This window comes from Wolffia australiana, chromosome 14 (genome assembly GCF_029677425.1).
Source record: "Wolffia australiana isolate 7733 chromosome 14, ASM2967742v1".
Lineage (NCBI taxonomy): Eukaryota > Viridiplantae > Streptophyta > Magnoliopsida > Alismatales > Araceae > Wolffia > Wolffia australiana.
In genome coordinates, this window is record NC_135848.1 from 12,951,708 (window position 1) to 12,974,176 (window position 22,469).

The 22,469-nt window shown below is 44.3% G+C and overlaps 3 protein-coding genes across 4 annotated transcripts in view; 2 read left to right on the top strand and 1 right to left on the bottom strand.

Annotated features, from left to right (window-relative positions):
* Positions 1 to 10,659, top strand: part of GRV2 (DNAJ heat shock N-terminal domain-containing protein) — a 31,700-nt gene extending 21,041 nt beyond the window's left edge. The window contains exons 14-22 of one of the 2 annotated variants that reach the window (XM_078586640.1): positions 290 to 584; positions 1,202 to 1,654; positions 1,729 to 2,074; positions 2,136 to 2,494; positions 3,191 to 3,661; positions 3,872 to 3,996; positions 4,272 to 4,395; positions 10,139 to 10,207; positions 10,318 to 10,659. In XM_078586640.1, coding sequence (XP_078442766.1) covers positions 290 to 584; positions 1,202 to 1,654; positions 1,729 to 2,074; positions 2,136 to 2,494; positions 3,191 to 3,661; positions 3,872 to 3,996; positions 4,272 to 4,395; positions 10,139 to 10,207; positions 10,318 to 10,530 — 2,455 coding nt within the window. In that variant the 3' untranslated portion in view covers positions 10,531 to 10,659. The remainder of the gene's footprint in view (positions 1 to 289; positions 585 to 1,201; positions 1,655 to 1,728; positions 2,075 to 2,135; positions 2,495 to 3,190; positions 3,662 to 3,871; positions 3,997 to 4,271; positions 4,396 to 10,138; positions 10,208 to 10,317) is intronic. The other variant, XM_078586641.1, reaches the window with a different exon arrangement.
* Positions 10,660 to 11,448: 789 nt separating this feature from the next.
* LOC144712386 (uncharacterized) lies at positions 11,449 to 13,657 on the bottom strand. The gene is made up of 3 exons (XM_078586644.1): positions 13,409 to 13,657; positions 12,380 to 12,495; positions 11,449 to 11,827 (listed from the first exon to the last, which is right to left on the bottom strand). The coding sequence occupies exons 1-3, from the start codon at positions 13,538 to 13,540 to the stop codon at positions 11,494 to 11,496; spliced, it is 582 nt and encodes a 193-aa protein (XP_078442770.1). The 5' UTR covers positions 13,541 to 13,657; the 3' UTR covers positions 11,449 to 11,493.
* Positions 13,658 to 15,966: 2,309 nt separating this feature from the next.
* Positions 15,967 to 19,588, top strand: GH9B7 (glycosyl hydrolase 9B7). The gene is made up of 6 exons (XM_078586643.1): positions 15,967 to 16,538; positions 16,599 to 16,882; positions 17,306 to 17,743; positions 18,489 to 18,636; positions 18,696 to 18,862; positions 19,180 to 19,588. The coding sequence occupies exons 1-6, from the start codon at positions 16,328 to 16,330 to the stop codon at positions 19,513 to 19,515; spliced, it is 1,584 nt and encodes a 527-aa protein (XP_078442769.1). The 5' UTR covers positions 15,967 to 16,327; the 3' UTR covers positions 19,516 to 19,588.
* The last annotated feature ends 2,881 nt before the right edge of the window (positions 19,589 to 22,469 follow it).

The following is a 22,469-nucleotide window of genomic DNA, read 5'->3' on the forward strand; positions in this document are numbered from 1 at the left end:
TTTTCAAATTTTGAGGAAAAAAAATTGATTGAACAAAATACTTATTTTGTGAATCACAAGTAATCATATAATGATACTCCTATTTTTCCTTTTTGGCCTTTGGTTTGTTGACACTTTATTCCATTTATACATCATATCTCTGGCCTTGAACTATCAACGGCACCAAAAGCAGATGTGCCCTTATGATTGCCATGTTGAGCTTTCTCTTTTTATTGAATAACAGTGGTGGTTTGATTTTTCTATTTATTTGTTAAAATTTCTCTCTTTTTTTCCATCTTGTTCTTTGCAGGTACCTTTTGCCCCTTCTGCTTCAATATGATGCGACAGCAGAAGAGAATGACATGATGGAAGCTCATGGTGTCGGTGCTAGTGTCCAGATTGCTAAAAATATTCATGCTGTTCGTGCATGTGAAGCTTTGTCAAGGATTAGTGGTCTCTGTGGCGATGACGTTTCGACGCCTTATAATCAGCTGGCAGCGAATGCACTTAAAGCCCTCCTTACCCCCAAACTAGCCAGCATGCTTAAGAATCAGTCAGAAAGAGATCTTTTGTCCAACCTAAACACAAATTTGGAATCTCCGGAGGTGATTTTCTTAAATTTTCCTCTGAAGCAGATGTGCCAATTACTCTGATCATTTTCACCGAATTGCACATGTCCACTTTTTTGCCTACTTGGTGGTATTTGGCTGGGAGAGTTCATCTCATGATCATTGAAGTTGGCATCTGTCACCAAAAAACTGCGAACCCCTGTTCATTGTTTTCAATTTTCAATAGGATCTGTCAAAAGTTTTGTGTCATGCAAGTGTAGCTTAGCTTTTCATTATAAATCTTTTAAAGGGAAAAGTTATTGATGCGTTTTTTCCTTATTCACATTTCCTGAAAAGAGATGGCAAGCATATTTCTTCGATTAGAATGTGAATGTTATTGGATGTTTTTCCCTTGTGATTCTGTAGGAGATGATGAGCTACGGTCTTCATTCAAGCTTTGTGAAGAGCTGAATCCCAATCTCCTATAGTCATTTTATGGGAGGAAAGGGTGTTAAGTTGATGTTGGCACTCATCCACGCTTTCATATGTTATTAAGCACATCACTAGAAGGAACTCTTTGTCATTGCCCTTTTGCTTAAGGATAATATGGTTGTTGCTCGTTCATTTGATCTCATTATCATGATGTTTTGGATTAATGTACATTTTCCTTTCAGATTATCTGGAATTCGTCAACACGGGCAGAATTACTCAAATTCGTGGATCACCAGCGTACCTGCCAAGGTCCTGATGGCTCGCACAGTTTGGATGAATCTCAAGATTTTGCTTATCAGGCACTATCTAATGAGCTTCACGTCGGTAATGTGTACCTAAGAGTCTACAATAACCAACCAGACTTTGAGCTCAGTGAACCAGAAATATTCTGCATTGCCCTTCTCGAGTTTATAACCGGATTAGTGAACAACCTGAGCGCACAAAACTCTGAAATTCCTGGAAGAACTGTTCAGGATGATAATCTCTGCCTGCCTGATCTTCAAAATTCTGTTGTACATGAGCCAGAAGACAAAGAAAATGCTGAAGTGTCATCATCGTTCTCATCTGGTGAGAAAACATATAGAGAAGATGAGAGAGTGGTTATGAACCTTCAAGCCTCGCTAATCTCTCTTAAGGTATGGAATGGGATATTTTTTAGAACCGTACCCATTTGCATTTTCTTCTGTAATTTCTACCTTTTTCTTAACAGAATTTGTTGACGAACAAGCCCAGGCTGGCCGCTGTTTTCTCCACAAAAGACCATCTTGTAACCCTGTTCGAATGTTTTACTCTATCTTTTCCACCCGAGAGCGATATCCCACAGCATTGTCTGCGGGTGCTCTCCCAATTGACAGCTTACGCACCTTGTGTCGAGGCAATGGTTGCCGAAAGAACAAGCTTAGTCCTCCTGTTTCAGCTACTCCACTGTTCGGCTTCTTGCAGAGAAGGGGCACTACGTGTCCTCTACGCACTAGCCGGAACGCCAGAGCTCGCCTGGGCTGCAGCGAAACACGGCGGCGTGGTGTATATCCTTGAACTCCTCCTACCATTTCAAGGTAAATAAATCCTCGTATATGCTCTTGCATTCAGTTTTTGTTTTGTCATAATGTTTTACAGTCATTCTGTGTTCAGAAAAAATCGCTTTACAGCAAAGAGCAGCGGCTGCATCTTTGCTGGGGAAGCTTGTGGGGCAGCCAATGCATGGGCCAAGGGTAGCAATTACCCTAGGAAGGTTTCTTCCTGATGGGTTAGTCTCTGCCATTAAGGATGGGCCTGGTGAAGCTGTAGTTGCTTCCTTAGAGCAGACAACGGAGACACCAGAGCTCGTTTGGACGCCTGCAATGGCTGCATCTCTCTCTGCCCAACTATCTACAATGGCCACCGACCTATACAGTGAACAGACAAAAGATCGCATTTTTGACTGGGATATCCCGGAGGAAGCATCAGGCCGACAGGACTTGAAAGATGAGCCTCAGGTATGCACGTAAAGGTTTGGCCTCATTTAGGATAATGATGATGTTATTTTAAACTTGTGATTGACGAAATTAAGGGCGGTTGATGACGACGTTGACATTCATTGGTTTCTGTTGATAGTAGATGTTGCTAGGAACATCTGCTTGTTCACTAATTCTACTGATGTCATCGATGATATTCGATGTTGACAGGTTAGTGTTGATGGTGGGCGTTGCTGTATCAGGAGCAATAGACCCCGTCCATCAATGTCGGTTGTCAACTTGGCACAGTTCTTGTTGAGAGATCAACAACCCCATCAATGTCAACATCGCTGTCACCAACAGCAACCGCCTTAGTTTTCAAAATATTTGAAACTTATAGTCTGGTGGCGTTGACCCATGACAGCGATGATGACATCACAGAGTTGAGTTTTGGACAACATCCAAACATTATTAAGTTGATGTCTTAGGTTGATGGGTGTGTCCACCATCCCTGATGTAGCAACGCTCACCATCAATGGTAATCCTTCATTTTTAACCCTATGTATTGTTGATGTTGACCATGGTATTGACATCTATTAATGACATCTTCAGCAATTTGTCAACCATCCGTCCTCATCACTGTCACATGTCAACATCTTATGGACACAATGTGATGTAAATACGTTTGTACCTTTTCTCTATCTAAATTTTTGAAAGAAATCATCTTATCTTCTTCAGGTCGCGGGAATTTATGTTAGGCTGTTTTTAAAGGACCCAAAGTTCCCACTCAGGAATCCCAAGAGATTTCTGGAAGGGTTGCTTGATCAGTATGTCAGTTCAATAGCTGCAACCCATTTTGATGCTAGCTCAGCCGACACAGAGCTTCCTTTGCTTCTCTCTGCTGCGTTGGTGTCCTTGTTACGTGTCCATCCACCACTTGCTGACCACACTGGCTTCCTTGGATACGTTCCCAAGCTTGTCGCTGCAATGGCCTTCGAAGGGAGGAGAGAGACGATGTCTTCCGATGGGATGAAAAATGGTGGCAGCCATTCTTATGATGATGATGACGATGACGAGGTTAAGTCTGTTTCTCGTGGGCAGACTCCGCAAGAACGCGTGCGCCTTAGCTGTCTTCGTATTTTACATCAGCTGGCATCTAGTACTACTTGTGCAGAGGCAATGGCAGCCACGAGTGTGGGTTCTCCGCAGGTGATTTGATTTGATTTTATCAGATCTTGGGCTATAGTTTGTTTGAAATTAGTGTTTAATTTGACTTAGGAAAGTCTAGTTTTCTTCCATGTGGTATAATTACTTGAAATTAGTTTTTTTTTGGAATAATTACTGATGGCTTCTGATGGTGTCCATTTTACTATTTTTTAGAATTTTCTCACCCTTCAATTTATAATTTATTGTTTTCAGGTTGTTCCCTTGCTAATGAAAGCAATTGGATGGCAAGGGGGGAGCATACTAGCCCTCGAGACATTGAAACGCGTTGTTGTGGCTGGAAATCGAGCAAGAGATGCGCTTGTCGCCCAGGGCCTGAAGTGAGTAGTTTTTTCATATTAGTTTGGAGTGCTCATCATTCAGCTTTCCTGGAGAATCTATTGATATGTATCTTTTGTGGTCCTTTAAATTATTAGCGCAGGGCTTTTAACGGAAATTATAAAAAGCTTTCAGTGATGTATGAAATGTGGAAATCATAGTGAATTTTTCGTCTATCATAGAAGAATATCTTCTACGTCCTTTTAGCTTTCGGAAAAAACGCAGATATTTCAATCTTTTAGCTGATCAAAATGACTTCATGATGTGCTCTGAACAGGATCGGACTTGTTGAAGTGCTCCTTGGGCTTCTTGATTGGAGATCTGGAGGAAGGCATGGATTCTGTGCCCAGATGAAGTGGAATGATTCTGAAGCTTCTATTGGGCGTGTTCTGGCCGTGGAGGTCTGCAACATAAGGATTACATCACCTTTTCTTTCAGAACAGACTTGGTTACATGCGATATTACTCAAATTCACAATATTATCATATATTTCCCATATTCAACTGAGGTCTACTTTTTCAAGTGGTAGATATTCTGGTGTAACTATATATCCTATTGTCGTACCCAATCCTGACTTTCTTCGGCCTTCTTTGTTTTTTATTACAGTGTTGATCTTATATAAAGGTTGATAAACAAAAAAAAATAGGTCCGACAGTATCTGTTGGAGGTTGTTAAGAGAGGAAGGAAGAAGATAATGACATAACTCAATAGAGTACATGGCTGGGTATACATATACCCTAGGAGAGAGAGAATGATAAGAGGGCTAATGGGCTTATAGAATAGGGCCCATTAGCCCATAAGGCTGACTATCTCACTAACACCCCCCCGCAAGCGAAGTATGGATGTCATCCATGCCGAGCTTGGACACTGCACGTTGCAGGAGAGGTCGAGATAGTCCTTTGGTAAGGATATCAGCAGCTTGATCAGCGGATGGAACAAATTCCAAGTCAAAGATGCCCTCGTCCACGCGCTCCTTGAAGAAGTAGCGGTGGAGTTCCATATGCTTGATCCGTCCCTGTTGGCCAGGGTTCTTTGCCAAGGCGATTGCCGACTTGTTGTCGCAGTAGAAGTGGATCGGGCCGGAATACTCCACACGAAGGTCATGGAGAATTCTGTATATCCACTGGCCTTCAGAGGCCCCATCGGCAAGTGCCCGGTATTCGGCTTCAGCACTGGAGCGGGACACTTTGTCCTGCTTGCTGCTCTTCCAACTGACAAGACTACCGAAGACAAAAGTGCAGTACACCGTGGTGGAACGACAGTCCACAACTGAGCCGGCAAAGTCCGCATCAGTGTACACCTTCACGGTCCGCTCCATACTCCGAGGAAAGAACAAGCCCTTCCCGGGGCAGCCCTTTAGGTTCGCAAGTACCCGGTTGGCCGCCTGACGATGGATCTCCCGCGGAGAGTGCATGAACTGACTGAGGAGGTTGACGGCGAAACTGATGTCGGGGCGGGTGTGGGTCAAGTACAGGAGTTTCCCCACCACCTGCTGGTACTGATATGCGTTCACCGGTGCTGAGTCCTCCCCCTTACCCAACTTGACGTTAGGGTCGATGGGAGTAGTAACCGGTGCACACTCAGTCATTCCGGTCAAGGCCAGTAGGTTAACGGCATACTTCTGCTGTGACACAAAGATCCCCCAGGGGAGTAGGCCACCTCAAGGCCGAGGAAGTAGCGAAGAGGCCCGAGGGCCTTGATTTCGAACTCCTTGGCCAACGCAGAGCTGAGGCAGCCGGCCTCTGCAGAATCGGATCCCGTGATGAGGATGTCGTCAATGTACACGGCCAAGATGGAGACACCCGCGGAACTGTGACGGAAGAATAGGGAGGCATCCCCATTGCTCTGAGTGTAGCCCTCGGTCTTCATGACCGAAGAGAACCGACCGAACCACCTCCGCGGCGACTGTTTCAGTCCATAGAGAGACTTCCGCGGCCGGCAAAGCGGTGCCCGGAGGGAATGAGGTATACCCGGGAGGTGGCTGCATGTACACCTCCTCCGTCAAGTCACCGTGGAGAAAAGCATTCTTCACATCGAACTGTCGACGGCCAGTCGGAATGAGCATAGCGCCAAGAGGAGACGGACTGTTTCCATCTTCGCCACAGGAGAGAAGGTCTCGAAGTAGTCCACGCCATACAACTGAGTAAACCCCCGAGCCACAAGTTGAGACTTGAGGCGCTCGAGAGTACCATCAGCATGATGCTTCTTGGCATGAATCCACTTGCAATCCACCGCCCTCTTGCCAGGAGGAAGTGGGACGACTTCCCAAGTGTGGTTCTTGAGCAAGGACTGCATCTCCTCATCCATCGCCGCTTTCCAATGAGGAGAAGCAAGAGCATCGGATAGGCGACGAGGGAGGCGATGCGACGCGAGGTGAGGAAGAGAGGACCGGTAGGAAGGGCTTAGCCGATCAAAAGAGAGATAGTGAGATAAGGGGTAGAGAGGTGTGCGAGTGCACTGACGAACCCCTTTCCGAAGGGCGATAGGCCATCCCAACTGAGCATCATCATCAGTAGACGAGGGTGGCGCATCGTCCGACGGAGGAGCGGAAGCAAAGGAGGGAGAAGAAGATAGCTCCCCGGGGGTAGGGGGAGGCTCCCCGGGGGAAGGTGGTGCACTAGGAGAAGGATACGGTGCACCAAGAGTAGGAGGTAGCTCCCCGGGGTGAGAGATGAACTTCTCGGGGTTAGGAGGTGCCCTAGGGGGAGGATACGGTGCACCGGGAGGTGAGACGGTAGGAGGCAAGGGAGAGAAGGTGGCTGGGGATGGCGACGGTGGAGGAATGGGTCCCACAAACGGAAAGGGTTCCAAGGAAGGAGTCGAAGACGCCTCAGCCAGCGGAAGGCGTGGCGAGGTAGAATCACCGAAGTAAGAGTCATGCTCGGCAAAGGTGACGTTTGCCGAGATGAAAAATCTCCGAGACGGAGGGTGGTAGCAACGGTAACCTTTCTGGAGAGAAGCGTACCCGACAAAGACGCACCGGAGAGCTCGTGCATCGAGCTTCATGCGAGAGGGAGCCGTATCGTGGACGTACGCCGTGCACCCGAAGATGTGAGGGAGGAGTCCAGTCCGCAGTGAGAGATGGGGGAACGCCGTGGAGAGACGATCCAGTGGGCTGACAAACCCGAGGGGCTGGGAGGGGAGACGGTTTACGAGATGGGTACTCGTTAAGACCGCCTCACCCATGTCGCCACGGAACAGAATAGTTCAGCAGAAGGGTACGGGTGGTCGACGTGACATACCCGATCCGACGTTCTGCCATACCGTTCTGTTCCGGGGTGGCCACACAAGAGGACTCGTGGAGAATCCCATGGTCAGCAAAGTACGTGGCCAGCTCGGTGTTGACGAAGTCCCGGGCGTTATCGGAGCGGAAGTGCTGAATACCGCGGCCAAACTGAGTACGAACCATGGTGCAGAAGTGACGGACCGTCGGAGCAACCTCAGATTTGGCGGTCAACAAGTAGACCCATGTGTAGCGGGTGGCCTCGTCAACAAAGATCTGAAAGTATCGGTGGCCCTTTAGGCTAGCCTGCAGGGCGGGTCCCCAAACATCACTATGGATGCGAAATAATGGAGTGGAGGAGTGCGAGGTGGACGGAGAGAATGATGAACGACGATGCTTTGCCAGTTGACAGGCATCACACGCGATAGTCTGAAGGTCCAATCCAGTACACATCGAAGGAAAGAGACGCTGTAAAACTGAAAATGGCGGGTGACCCAGCCGTTGGTGAGCCAACTGGAGACGTCCCATACGCCGCACATCCGCCGATCGGAGTTGGCGGTGAAGCAGGAAGCACCGAGAGCGTCCCCCATCCTCCAACAACAGCAACCCGTTCTCCCGCCTAATCGGTGTAGTCCGACCCACCTTGTCAGACAGAAACATCCCGTCAGGCTGGAGGTGAAAAGAACAGGACAAACTGTCAACCAAACGCTGAGGAGACATAAGTATAGCTCGCAGGGCGAGGACATGAAGAACATTGCTGACCACTCCGAGGCCGTCTACAAAAACTGCCTCAATTCCAGCAACACGCAACCGTCCACCACCGGCTGTAAGAACCGTACGGTCCTCACTATGCCTTTCGTAGGATACAAACCGGTCATTGAACGGGGTCATGTGTTCGGTTGCCCCCGAATCAAGAACCCAGCTCGTATCCGATACGAGAGGCGAGTAAGAAGCCGTACCACAATACCACTGTTCAGACTGAGGGATAGAGAACGCACCAAATCCACCAAAATGTGCCGTCGACTGAGTCGGAGTCTGCATAGTAGCCACTTGGTCACGGAGACGGGCCAAGTCGGCTTGGAGCTGCTCAATAGTCGCCGGGCTGGTAGAAGAGGTAGAGGAGGAGGCAACCATAGCTTTCCCTTCGGTAGCCTCCTTTTTCCGGTTGTCGTACTGACGCTTCTTGCACCACTTGCGAAGATGTCCAGGCTTGCTGCAGTAGGAGCAAATCAGCCTGGAGGGGGCCGCCTCCGCGGGGGGAGCAGGAGCGGGCGAGGGAGGCCGGGCGAGGAGGGCAGTCGAGTCACGAGCTGCCTCCGAGGAGAGAGTGCCAATGACATGAAAATGACTCTCCTCTTCCTGGAGTTCCTTCACCAAGTCATCAATGGAAGGAAGGCCTTCCTTGCGATGGAGGGCACGGCGCCGAGTGTCGTCATACTCCTTGTTTAGGCCATAAAGAAACCCCAAGAGGCGTAGGCGAAGAGTGTTCTGGAATGACTTGCACGTCGGATCATCCGTCGGCAAGTAGTAGTCCACCTCGTCCCACAGCTTCTTGTGTTCCAGCGCATAGTCCGAGATGGACAGTGCGCCTTGGCGAAAGTTGCTTGTTTTGGCAACGAGCATAAAGAGGCGCCAGTTGTCCTTCGCGGCGCAAATTTGTTGGCATGGTCCCAAAAACCCTTCACAGTGGAGCAGCGAGGGAACCTTTCACGGAACGAGGGTGCCAGGGAGGTTGTGTAGAGCCATCCAAGGACGAAGTGTTCCTTGGCTTCCCACGCCGCATAGTGTGGATGGGTCGATGGAAGCGGGGCTTGTGTGCAATGCTTGAACAGTTGGCGAGCCTTGAGAGTAGTCTCGACAAAGTGACGCCACTGTAACAAATTCGGGCCCTGGAGACACGTCGTGTCGGGAACCGCCGGCAGAGAATGAGTAACCTTGTGTGACAAGGGTTCTCGTTGAAAGTCTGCATCGGTGAAGCCATCATCTGGGACGGCCGGTTGACGCGTCTGGCCCGTGGAGTAAAGTTCCTCCGACATCAGAGCCGTGGTCTCTACGGAGACGGCTGTTGTGACTGAGGTTGCGGTCCGTGCTGCGGCTGCAGCTGCAAGCTGCGGCGGCGGCTGCGGTTGCTGGCAGTGGCTGCGGCTGCTGCTTCGGCGGCGGCTGCAGCTGCTGGCTGCGGCTGCGGCGGCTGCTTCGGCGGCGGCTGCAGCTGCTTCGGCGGCTGCTGCGGCTTCTGCTGCTGCTTCGGCGGCGGCTGAGGCAGCTGGCTGCGGCTGCACGCGGCTTCGGCTGGCGCGCGGCTGCGGCTGAGGCTGTGCGCGGCTGTGGCTGGCGCGCGGCTGCAGCTGCGGCTGCAGCTGGCGAGCTGCCGCGGCTGTGGCTGTGCGCGGCTGCGGCTGTGCGCGGCTGCGGCTTCGGCTAGGGTTTTGGCTGCGGCTGGTTCTCCGGAAGCTCCGCGGGCTGGCTACAGCTCGCGCTGTGGCTGATCCGTCGGTCACGCTCCGGGTTCGCTAGACAGCGAGAGGGTGATGTCAAACCCTAGATGGAAGAGCTCTGGGGCTCTGATACCATGTTAAGAGAGGAAGGAAGAAGATAATGACATAACTCAATAGAGTACATGGCTGGGTATACATATCCCTAGGAGAGAGAGAATGATAAGAGGGCTAATGGGCTTATAGAATAGGGCCCATTAGCCCATAAGGCTGACTATCTCACTAACAAAGGTTGAAATTTCTTGAATTAATTTACTCGTCGAACCATTGACATCGCTTTGAGACCATCAATTCCAGTGACTTTGAATACTTCTTTTTTGAAGAAAGTGATTTTGAATACTACACCTGTAATTCTCTTCTCGGCATTCGATTATAGTAATTACCTCTTCGTGTTGCCTAAAAACCTTATTAAACAACCTTTCACAGGTTCTGCACGCGTTTGCTGCTGATGGGGCGCACTGCACAAAAGTTCTTGAGATTTTGAACGCCTCTGATGTGAGTAGAACCCATGCTGGGCCTTTTCAAAGAGTATATATTTCAATTAAATATCCATCATCCTGCATGGAAGTAAATCTGAAATTATTTTGCGGAACCAACATTTACAGGTGTGGAGCGCCTACAAAGATCAAAAGCACGATCTGTTCCTTCCATCAAATGCTCAGTCTGCCGCTGCGGGCGTGGCGGGTCTGATTGAGAACAGCTCGTCCCGCTATACGTATGCTCTCACTGCTCCTGAGCAGCCACCTCAGCCACTGAAACTCCCTCAGTCTTCCACCCTGGCTGCCGATAGATCCACAGAAACACACCCCAGCTCATAGCAAAAGGGCTCTGCTTTACCAGGTACCCGTTGTGTACAAAGATTGATAAGGGTCATGCTGGTTATATGTTACTGTGTAAAAAAAACGAAAAGAATGAGCTTTTCCTTCTTTTGAGGGTTTCTTTATTCATTTGTTTTCTTGCTTCCACAATTTAACTTAATTCTTCCATAATTTTGGTCAGTCATCCATCACAGAGTCTGCAGTTTCATTCCATAAGGGATGGCAGTTGATTGTAAACGTGGAGTATATCTCCCGGTAGCCAATGACGATTGGAGACATAACGAAATGGAAATGAAACGCTACGGATTTTGTTTAGTTTTCATTTCAAGGTCAGGTCGAATGACTGTAGGAAACGGCAGCCGTCATCCGTCACGTCACACGTCACGGAGACGGAAACGTGACGGATGACGTGACGATGACGGTGACAAAAATAGGGGCCCGTGACGGTGACGGTGGCGGTGACGAACTCACCGTGATGGTGATGTGACGGGGAGCCTCAGACGCGTGACGTGACGAAACGGCCGTCACAGATGACAGACGTGACGTGATGAAACAGCCATCACAGATGACGGCCGTGACGGATTTTTAAAAATGTGTCCTCCAAACATGTCCATGGATACGTAACGTGGCTACGGGATCCTCTCTCGCCCGCCAAACCTGTCCATGGACGAGGCCTGGGTTCGAGAAGGTCATGTTTGGCTGCATCGACGCTAGTGATTGTCCAACCGATGTCCATCACGTATGGTCATCCGTCCCGTCACGTCCGGCGTCACGTCCCGGACGTGCCGTTCCCTAGATGACTGAGACAGAAAGGGATGGAATCGATAACGGATCATCATCCATCCAGCAGCCTTAGTTTCCACTGCTGCTGTTTATTTTTGGCAAATTTCTTGAATAAGAGAACAAAATTGCAAAATCTTGAGAAAAGCAGAGGAAGAAAATAGTATTCTCCTTTTTTTCTCATCATCCAAAACCAGGGGGCACATCAGGGTCAGCCTCTTCGTCCTTGTGGCGGCGCTCTGCCGCTACATCCACATGCTCCGCCAGCATATGTCGGCTCGAAACGAACCCCGGCGTTGTCGCCAGAACGTCACCTCGTGGAAGACATGTTGGAGTATCTGCAGGAATGGCCGATGGTTGACCTTTTACAGTGAATGGGGACTTCATATTCTCCAATTCTGGATTCATCAGCTTGTAGCAGACGGATCTGACTGAGTTTCTGATCTCATCTCGCATCCCGTCGCCAGATCGGATGACGTTCCATAGCTCATCGCAGATAAACCCCATGAGCTTGGCCCTGGACTTGAAGAATAAATGATAATGATAACCCTTAGGAGAAGAAAAATAAAGAGGGAGATATAAAGAAATGAATGATATTAATGAAATAGGAAGAGATGCGAATAAAGGGGGAGATATGAAAAATTAAGAATGATACTGACGAATAGAATAAAGAGAGGAGAAAAATTATAAATGATTGTGATAACTGGTAAGGGAATAAAAGAGGGAGAGATGAAAAATTTTATTAAATAATAAAAAAGTCTAAGAGTGCAAAAAAGGACACATGAAAAAATAAAAACTACACTAAAAATAGGAAGGGAGAAGAATAAAGAGGGAGTCATGATAATTTTAAAATATATAGTGTAATCCGAGAGGATAATACAGAGGGATGCATGAAAATTCTAAAAAATAAATAATATTTTGCAAGGAGACAAGAAAATTAAAATAAGTAGCGATAAATTGAAAGAGAGAAAAATAAACCGGGAGATATGAAAAATTATAAATGATAGACAAACTGTAACAGGAAAAAATAAAGAGGGAGACATAGCAAATTCTAAAAAATGAACCCCACCCAATCTCCTCATGAATGGCATCTAAGAGCTGCCGTGGTTTCAAGTTCTCTGCCCCTTCTCGATCAAGGGCCGCAGATTTCTTCACCTCTGAGATAATCTGACTGCGCAGGTCTTCCTGTCCTGGGTCATTAATCTCATCAATATTTTCTCATAATGAAAATTCCCCAATAAGAGATGATAGATGTTACATTGCGCGAATGAAGCCCTAGATCATCCTATCTTCACATTTTTTGTCTTTGAAATCATTGTTCAATAACATAATTTTATTTGATTGCAAATAAAGAAAGAAAAAATGAGAGAGAGACTGAGTGAACTGTAGAAATAAGCTCAGGTGCTCAATAAGATGATAGTGATCTTAAATTCATGGGATATCTTGCTTCATCCAAATAGTCATACAAAATAAGTGCATGAAACGAGACAGTTAATTCAGAGGTACAATGAAGCGTTTTAATCGACAGAAATATTTTGATGGAAGAATTCTCCGGCTTTGTTTTAGAAAAAAACCATCGTATGGAAAATCTCGGCCATGCCCAAAGAAAGAAATGCAGATTAGAAATAAGGAAATCTAGATAAGTGCCAGGAAGACTGTCCCACAAATAGTTCATCGAATAATCAAAGAGGATAAGAGAAATGGATTTCATCTTTGAACTTCTATCATTTCTAGGAACAAAATGGATTTCGTCAATGAATTTTTTTTTCTTCAAACCAGAATGTTCCATTGTGGAATGTTTCTAGCCAGAAGCGGTCTCTAGAATTCCAAGTACAGCTAATTCGGAGTAGAGAAAAAACCAAGAGGAATTCCCCTGTTTCTCCATTAAGTGAAGCAAGATCGTGGCACAATTCGTTAATCCAAGAATCAAAGGTGGATTCTACATGTTTCAGAACATCGATGATATTCCATCTATTATAAAGAAGAAGATTTCAAATTTTACAGACAAGCATCTCGAAATTGCGCAAAAGATAGATCAGACCCAAAAATATAGAAGAACCCAAAAGGCAGAAAGACGAGGAACGATTGGCAGTCTTACATTTTCCTTGATCTTACGGACTATTTTGAGACGGAGAGAGTCGAAGTCCCCGTCATCTTTGAGCTTCGAAATCACATCTTCCGCCTTCGGGCGATCTCTTTTGCCACAACAAGACTTCATCCTCGTCGTCATCTAAACAAAACGATCGAACTAGGCCACAGTACAAGCTTCATCGACGATTGTTTCCCCTGAATATTGTACGAGAGAGAGAGATAGAGAAACAGAAACCTTTCTTTGTAGTGAATATGTATTTTCGGAAGATGTAAAAAAATAAATATATGGAGAGAGAAGAAACTATGTTCCATTTCAGGAATTTTCTCCTGAAGGAAATATGATATTCCACATTATACTATCAGCACAAATAGATCATTCCCTTTGCTCAAAAACTACCCAAACAAGACCCTATTTGAAAGCCAGAAAAATGATAAGTAATCTCTTTGTTTATTTGACTTGACTACTTGAGCCGGATGAGAGTAAACCCTCATGTCTGATATTTTAGGGGGGAATCCTTTAGGAACCTGTCTTGATTTTTTTTGCTAGGCCAATAGCTAAAAAACCTTTTTTATTATTAAAAAGTGAAATCCAATCCTGGAAATACAGCATCCCATCTTTTTTTACTACCCAAGGCTTTGAAACATTTTGAAATAGAGAAATCTCGACTAGTTATCAGAGAACAATTAGCCAATTCTGAATTTACACATTATTACAGATAATTCATTGATAGAATGGAAAGAATTAGGAGATAAAGGGTCCGCCTGAAATGAATGGGAAGATAGAAAATTTTGAAGAAGTAAGGATTTTTTTGTTAGACATATGGAATTAGCTAAACATCTTATTTGAACAAATGTAGAAACAGAATGGTTGGTTTAATGTATATTACATGTTCTTCCTCCTGAGTTAAGACTTATTATTCAGATGAATGACGGTAAATTAATGAGTTCGGATGTTAATGTGTCAGGAGAACTCTACAGAAGAGTTACTAATCGACATAAGAGTTATTTATCGCAATAATGCTCTTACTAATCTACTAACAACAAGTAGATCTACACTAGGTGAATTAGTAATGTGTCAGGAGAAATTGGTACAAGAAGCAGTGGATACACTTCTGGATAATTGTATATGTGGACAACCAATGAGTATGGGCACATCATGATGACATTAAATATTATAATGCTTCGTTTTCTGTTATGCTGCAGTATTAAATAACATCTTTCCACTCACGTCTTCTTAGAGAGGCAAATTGAAAGAGAATAAGCTTTTTGAAGGTTCGTCAATGTTTTCTTGGTACCTAGAGTGTTTGGATAAGGTCAATGGAAAAAAGAGAGGTTCTTCTATATCAAGAAATTGCCCTAATCACGACAAAAGCTAGGGATCTAATGTGAGTTTCTTGCCTTACATTGTCTTTCTGTATCACATACATTTTTTGATCCATTATACATTCATCATTACTTCCATTCCAATCCATCATCATCCATTATTACAATGATGATGATGATGATGATGATGATCACAATGACACGACCTTTACATCATCGAAATCACACACATTGCCAAATCGTCTGTTTAAATCATAAACCCTAAATCACAACCTTCATCTCCAACAACCACCATCTTCACCTTACGTCTTCACCTATCTCACTCCCTTAATTACATTCATCCTATTCACATCATCCCACCTATGTCTATTTATATGTACCATCACACCTTAGCTAAATACTTAGTACCTCTCATCTCATCTCACCATTTCCATCATATCATTATCTCTTACCCAATACTTACCATCCCACCCAAATCACCCTCTCGAGATAGTTAAATCACTCAGAACTGTTCCCTACGAAAACAACCCCTACTCATCCACAAGCTAGAATTATTCCCTAAGTATTGGTTATAAATTTTATTAATCAAACTCAAATCAACAATGACGTAACACTCTATATTTAAATATAAAATTATCAATTGGGTCACATCAATCCTTAATTACCACTCTATATTTAATTATAGTTAATTAATTAGGCTGGCCAATAAATGCAAGTAAACTATAGGCCTGATCCCTCCTGTCTATTCAGTCCATTCCGTTGTACGGGTCCGGTCCGATCTAGTCGTTCTGTTCTATTCGTTTGACACAAAATTCGCACAAAATAACCGCACAAACCATTGTTCTTTGTTCTGTTCTTTTCTTTTTCAAAAACGAACAAAATTCGCACATTCGCACAAATTCGCACATTCGCACAAAATTAGACTGAAATTCGCACAAAGCGAACAAAAGAACAGAACACAGGTCTGTTCGATGTTCTGATCAAATTCGTTTTTGTTCTATTCGGAAAACTGAACAGAACAAACAATTCGCACAAATTCGCACAAATTCGCACCAAAAGAACAGATTGACCATGTCTACCCTGCGTTTTTCCTCTTGACCAATGGCAGAATGGCGACGTCCTACCTGTTCCTAACTGTAACACCCAAATGGGGAAGACGAAATTGACGGTTGTGAGTAGTAGACGGGGTAGAACAAAAAAATCCCCCCCCCCCCCCCCTCCGTCCAATCGGCTCGCCCTCGACTGCCCATCTCGCTCGATCTCAGACACAAAGAAAGCATTTTTAAGCATACCCACCTCCCCCATTCGCTCAGGTTCGATCCCAGATCGATTTTACGCCGCAAAACATCGATTTCCCAAGTCGTGGAATCTTTGGCGATGATACTACAATGGCTGCCGGCTGATTCCTCTTGCTTTCTTTTGTCGTCTCGTGCAAGTGTCGGTGGCCGGGGAGTTACTGCCGCGGTCCAGCCCTCCTGCAGATCTGGATCGCTGACCCATCTCCGTTTCCAGAGATCTCATCGATTGATCGATCATGAACATGAAATGTTGTATATAACCCACAAGAAATAGATCAAGAGTTACTACAGATTTCGAGCTCAGGATGGGTTTGCTCAAGGGCTGGTGCGGCTGGCTGACCGTGTTCGTGATCGCTGCTCTTGTCGTCACTGGCGTGGTCATCGCTTTCAAGAAGAAATCCCACCATTCCGGCTCCGATGTTCAGCCCTCTCCTGTTCCAGGCCCTCCTGGCGCTATCTCCAAGAAGTATGCCGACGCTCTCTCCGTCGCCATCCAATTCTTCGACGTTCAGAAATGTACAATTCTATCTCTTTCTGGGTTTTTTTCTTTCTTTTCTCTGATGAATTCTGCTGCAGCGGGGAAGCTGGTTGACAACAAGATCCCTTGGCGGGGTGATTCTGCGCTGAGTGATGGGAAAGAAGCGAATTTGGATTTGTCCAAGGGATTGTATGATTCTGGAGATCATGTGAAATTCGGGCTTCCCATGGCGTTCACTGCAACAGTGATCTCTTGGAGCATTCTCGAGTATGGAGACCAGATGGAAGCGGTGAAGCAGCTGGAGCCTGCTCAAGACTCTCTCAAGTGGATCACGGACTTCTTGGTCAATGCTCATCCCAAAGAAAACGTGCTATTCGTTCAGGTGAAGTCCTGCCAATCTTTAGAGTTTCGAGATAGAAAACGCTGGCGATTAGTGGTTGCGGTTCCTTATGATTAATTAGTCCTTAATTCGATCTACTTTCTGATCTTGCAAATGTCCACTTTGATTGAACTGACCAATGATCAGTTCTAGTAGATCGATTGACAATACCTATTGGGCTCAGAGGATTTGGACTGTGTGGTGTTCTACAGACAGCAGTGCAGCATGGCAGAGCAGGATCTGGCCTTTGATCTCGATCGAATCGTTTTTTCTTGTTCACTATCAAAGCTGTTGACACAATCACATTTTTTTGATGTGATTGTGATCATGGCTGTTGGATCAATCGAATTCTTCTGATCAGATTCAGTTTGAGGTGGGAGCGCATTCAAATGTCTACAAGAGCATTCATAACCGGAGTTGTTTCAGGTGGGAGACCCTGACATTGATCACAAGTGTTGGGAGAGGCCGGAGGTAATGTCTGAGAAAAGGCCACTCACCCAAATCAATGAGAGTGCACCCGGTTCGGACATTGCGGCGGAGACGGCGGCGGCTTTAGCTTCGGCCTCCATTGTCTTCAGATCGGTTGACTCATCTTACTCTGCGGTTCTGCTCAAACATGCTCGCCAGCTATTCAATTTTGCAGACAAGTACAGGGGTTTGTACAGTGAGAGTGTCCCCAGCGTTCAGACCTTTTATAACTCCACTGGCTACCTGGATGAGCTTCTGTGGGCAGCTTCATGGCTGTATCATGCAACTGGGGAGGAGTTCTTTATGAGATATGTGACAGAGACCAATGGCAGGCTGTACGCTGATTGGGGAAAGCCCACTTGGTTCAGTTGGGATGACAAACGAGCTGGAACCCAGGTATGAAACTATGAAACCCCCTTCAACATTTGATCTCAAATCGGTCATAATACTCCCCCTCAGTTATACTCCAGGAGAGTGCTCTCTATTTCTCCCCTCTATTTGTCTATCTTTATCTTTATCTTTCTCTCTCACTCTTTCTATCTATCAATCCGTATCTCCTTCTCACTTCCTCAATCTCTGTATCTCTCTATCTATCTCTCTCTATCTCTCTATCTGGCTATCTCTCTATCTCTCTGTCTGTCTGTCTCTCTTTCTCCCTCTATATTTCTGCCTCTCTGGTTATCTCCCTCACTATACCTCTCTGTCTGTCTCTCTCTCTTTCTCACTCTATATTTCTGTCTCCCTGGTTCTCTTCCTCACTCTTTCTCTCTATCTGGCTGTCTCTCGTTCTCACTCTGTCTCTGTATCTGGCTATTTCTCTTTCTCACTCTGTGTCTCTATGTGGGTGTCTCTCTTTCTCACTGTCTCTCTATCCTTCTGTCTCTCTTTCTCGCTCTCTCTATCCTCTATCTCACTCTCACTATCTATCTGTCTGTCTGCGTTTCTCTCTCTGTCTCTTTCTGTCTACCTTTTTCTCCCTCCCTTCCCTCTTTCTCACACTCACCCTATCTGTTTCTCTCTCTCTCTCTCTATCCTCTATCTCGCTCTATCTATCTGTCTGTCTGCATTTCTCTCTGTTTCTCTCACTCTCACTCTCTCCAACATTAAAGTTTAGACTATGATTCTTGCAAAAATTGTCTAGGTCTTGCTCTCCAGGGTGAACATCCTCGGCCCGCAACTGTCTTCAAATACGCAGAAAGTAGATCTCAAGAATTACAGGAAGACTGCCGAGTCAGTGGTGTGCGGGCTCCTTCCTGGCTCGCCATCTGCCACCACAAGCAGAACTGAAGGTATTAACATAAACTAAAAAAGCTCTATCACCATCATCAACTCAGTAATTCTACTGCAGGTGGGCTGATATGGGTGGAGGAATGGAATTCTCTGCAACATCCAGTTGGGGCCTCCTTCCTTGCCTTGATGTTCAGTGACTACATGCTAACATCTCGTGTGCCCTCGGTAGACTGTGGAGGAACGTCGTTCACGCCAGCAGATCTCCGGAATTTTGCAGCCTCTCAGGTAGCTCTTTTCCTATTTCTTGAGAGGGTTTCTAGTTAACGCAGGGGTTGACAATGAATCTAATTTAAACAGTTAGATCATCTCAACTGATGATCACATCAATCCAACAAATCATCTTTCATTTTGATCAATTTTCCTTGATCAAACTGGTCCAAAATACTTCACAGCTCCTCATTTCAGAAACAGGCGTTATGAAATTTATTGATCGTGCCACATGGCAGTGCTCCCCTGGACCCATCTCTTTGTTTATGAACATTTCATAAGAGCAAAAGAACTGATGATTATAAGATCTTTAACTGAACCATTTTATCCTGCAGGTGGACTACATTCTTGGGGACAACCCCATGAAGATAAGCTACTTGGTGGGTTATGGGAGCAAGTACCCCCAACAAGTGCACCACCGGGGCGCGTCAATCCCTGCGGATGCGACCACTGGGTGCAAAGGGTTCCAGTGGCTGAGCTCTCCAGACCCGAACCCAAACGTGGCAATGGGAGCCCTCGTCGCAGGACCCTTCAAGAACGACTCATTTATTGACCTGCGCAACAACTACATACAAACAGAGCCAAGCACCTATAACTCTGCCGTCCTTGTTGGCCTGCTCTCCGGCCTCATCACCACCTCCTCGGTGCCTCTGACTTTCTCCTCTGGCTAGCTTGCCCATTGACCTTTGTATGATCTATTGGACTTTGGTAATGCAGCTCTGAGGATAAATGGATTGTCTTGAACTGGCGCCAACCTGTTGCTCTATGGATCATTCTCTCAGTCCTATTATCTACTACATAAGACCCATATATCTCACTCTTAAAATGTGTACACCTATCTCAGGCATCAATTAGTACTGCAACAAAATAACTATGCTATTGATCACCATTCTACAAGTCTCAATTTCTTCTTCAAAACAATTTAACATACCTCACTGCTTCTTCCTTGCATCACTTCAAGATTCTAACCTAAATCCTTGCAAATTCCTCATCTTAGAGGTCAACAGAAGACCATGTGACATCATAATCTTACATTCTGTGGAGCTGCACCAAACCTCACAAAAGGTATGGGGTGCATTCACGCTGGTGCAGGAGAGCAGTGCAGGGTGAGTGGGTGTGTAGCCCCATTAGTTCCAGCCATTTTGGTGCCCCAGGAAAAGTTAGCAGAGGAGCATAATTAGACCTCATGACATTTTATTATGTTGTTATGGACACAACTCAATAAGGAAGCTGAGTCTAGAGCAATCTGAGATGGTCTCACACTATGCTTGAAGTTTGGCATCGGAAAAGTATGAAAGGAATCAAACCCATTCATTTTCATTAAGAAGTTGGTCCCAAAACAACATAAATGATACCATGTTAATTAAGGATTTGATATCATTTATTTTAGATATTTATTAGTATTATTTAAATGATCATACGTGCATGTTATCAACCTGAAAACAGTTAAATGCATTTTTAGAATGGAAGTTTGATTTTATAAATTTCAAGTACTATTAGAGAATTTTTGGACATAAAATACGTAATGAAACCAATTTTATTATAATAAAATTTTACAGGTTTACTAAATCAGCTTAAAGTTTTTTTATGGGTTAAGTGTGAATTAATATCACCTTTCAACCTATTACGATTTTATGCCTTTCATTTGCACGCAAATAATTCCTGGCACCGTCAGGCACCCTTTTAATTTATCTATCATGCCTCATTATTGTGTGAGAAAAGTTCTTCATGTTAGGAAAACTATTTGTGAGATTTCCCATTCAGTTAGGTAGTGTTGGCTGTTTTGATTTTTTGTTCTAACCCCTAAGAGAAAGATAAAAACAAAAACTAACAAATAGATCAAAATCAATAATAAAAAATAAAGGACTTATCTTTTTACATAGTTTGTAGTTTTAAATATTTTTCCCATCTTCACAAGGATGCCACCATAATTTTTCATCATCTTGTTCTCGTCTTATTTGATGTATGTGTTCATTACTACATCATTGAGACTTACCTTATCTATTTATTCAATTATCTTTGGTGTAGACTATCTTAGGAAAAATTTTCCCTCTGTTCATAGTTTTATCCACCTATCACATTTTTGGTGCTGTTCACTAAACATAGATACCTTATCTAATTATATCCTCCCCACCTAATTTCATTGATGCGCATTTTTTTTCTATGCTTGAACACTATGATAATAATGTTAGACCCTTACTTTGAGGTCAGATGAATGCTAGAGTAGAACCCCAATAATTAGGTTGCTGCCTCTTGTGAGAAATTCCCTAAAAAGTAAAACATGTGAGATCATCTCTTGATTTTTAGTATCATTCATGGTGAAACCTAAGCTTCACTCCTCGTGACCACCAGATGTTTCCAGAATAACAGGGGACTTGAACATGTTTTTTTCTGGTGTTTGATGAGTACATTCAAACTAATGGATGTGATTTATACCATCGAGACTTTATACTCACACATTTAGGTTCTTCGGGTAAATCAATTAATCTCAAAAACATTCCTACTGGACTTAATGATTCTATTTGGGGTCTGACAACACATTAATTATTACATTAATCTCACAAGATGTTTAGATGCATGTATTTTTCAATTATCTTATATTCTTTTTATTGCAATTAAAAGTATTTCATTTATTTTAGGCAAATTTCTAGACTTTATCTATTTTCTATATCATACTCAAATGAAATAGTTTACCAAATAAATATATGTTAATGTGGTTTCTGGATTTTAGTGTGAATCAATATTGGTATCCAACGTGTCATAAAATCTTGGATTTCAGTTGTGTGACATAATTTTTTTATAAAACTAATTACTTGGAATAATATTATAATGATTTATTTTTAAAAATTGTGTTTTTGGGTTTTAGTGTTAGTTATTATCACCTTGCAATCTGTCGCAATGGTTATGCCATGGAAATGAATTCACAACAACATCATGGTATCTATAATTTGACATGATCATATTTTTAAGTGCAAAAGGGATATGTGGACCAAAAAAAGTATAATTGATTAAAGGCAGAACATGCACAGACACATGGTGGCCATAAAAATTTTGTATTTTGAAGTCACAAAAAGGCATTATTTTTTGTTCTCTTATCCACAGGAAACATGTGGCAACATGATAGAGACATGAAGATTTGCATAAAAAGAAATAGCTGTACTCACAAGTCTCACAAAACATTAAAGGAATGCAAGGATGAATAATTCTAGAAGGCACAAATATTGGAACAAAGAGTTCAGATAATGGCAGGTTATGAAATCCAATAAAATGTTTTCTACTGCAAAAAAATTCAAAAAAATGTGATGGAGAAAACACCGAATGCCTAGATACATCCAATTTCCAAAATCTTGAACAGATGGAGCCAAAATCTGGAGAGAGTTCATGTTCTTCAACTCTACTCAATAATAGACTCAGATAAATAAAATGATCCTCCCCAGGTCTTAAAATTTTTAAAGGATTTTCTCCTACATTTGTTATCTGAAACAAAGCGGTGACATCCCTGATCCATAAACATTTATTGATTTACTGAGTTTTGTGAAGGCTGGAGTTTACTGATGAAACTTAATCTTGGAGGGGAAAATTCCTCCAAATTTTGGTAGTGCATAAGCATCTGAGGTGATATCTT

Coding starts and splice junctions, on each gene's coding strand:
- GH9B7 (XM_078586643.1), top strand. CDS start 16,328: ATGGGTTTGCTCAAGGGCTGGTGCGGCTGGCTGACCGTGTTCGTGATC. Junction 16,539..16,598: donor ATTCTTCGACGTTCAGAAAT/GTACAATTCTAT, acceptor ATTCTGCTGCAG/CGGGGAAGCTGGTTGACAAC. Junction 16,883..17,305: donor AAAACGTGCTATTCGTTCAG/GTGAAGTCCTGC, acceptor GAGTTGTTTCAG/GTGGGAGACCCTGACATTGA.
- LOC144712386 (XM_078586644.1), bottom strand. CDS start 13,540: ATGACGACGAGGATGAAGTCTTGTTGTGGCAAAAGAGATCGCCCGAAG. Junction 12,496..13,408: donor TCCGTAAGATCAAGGAAAAT/GTAAGACTGCCA, acceptor GACCCAGGACAG/GAAGACCTGCGCAGTCAGAT. Junction 11,828..12,379: donor GCCATTCATGAGGAGATTGG/GTGGGGTTCATT, acceptor CTTCAAGTCCAG/GGCCAAGCTCATGGGGTTTA.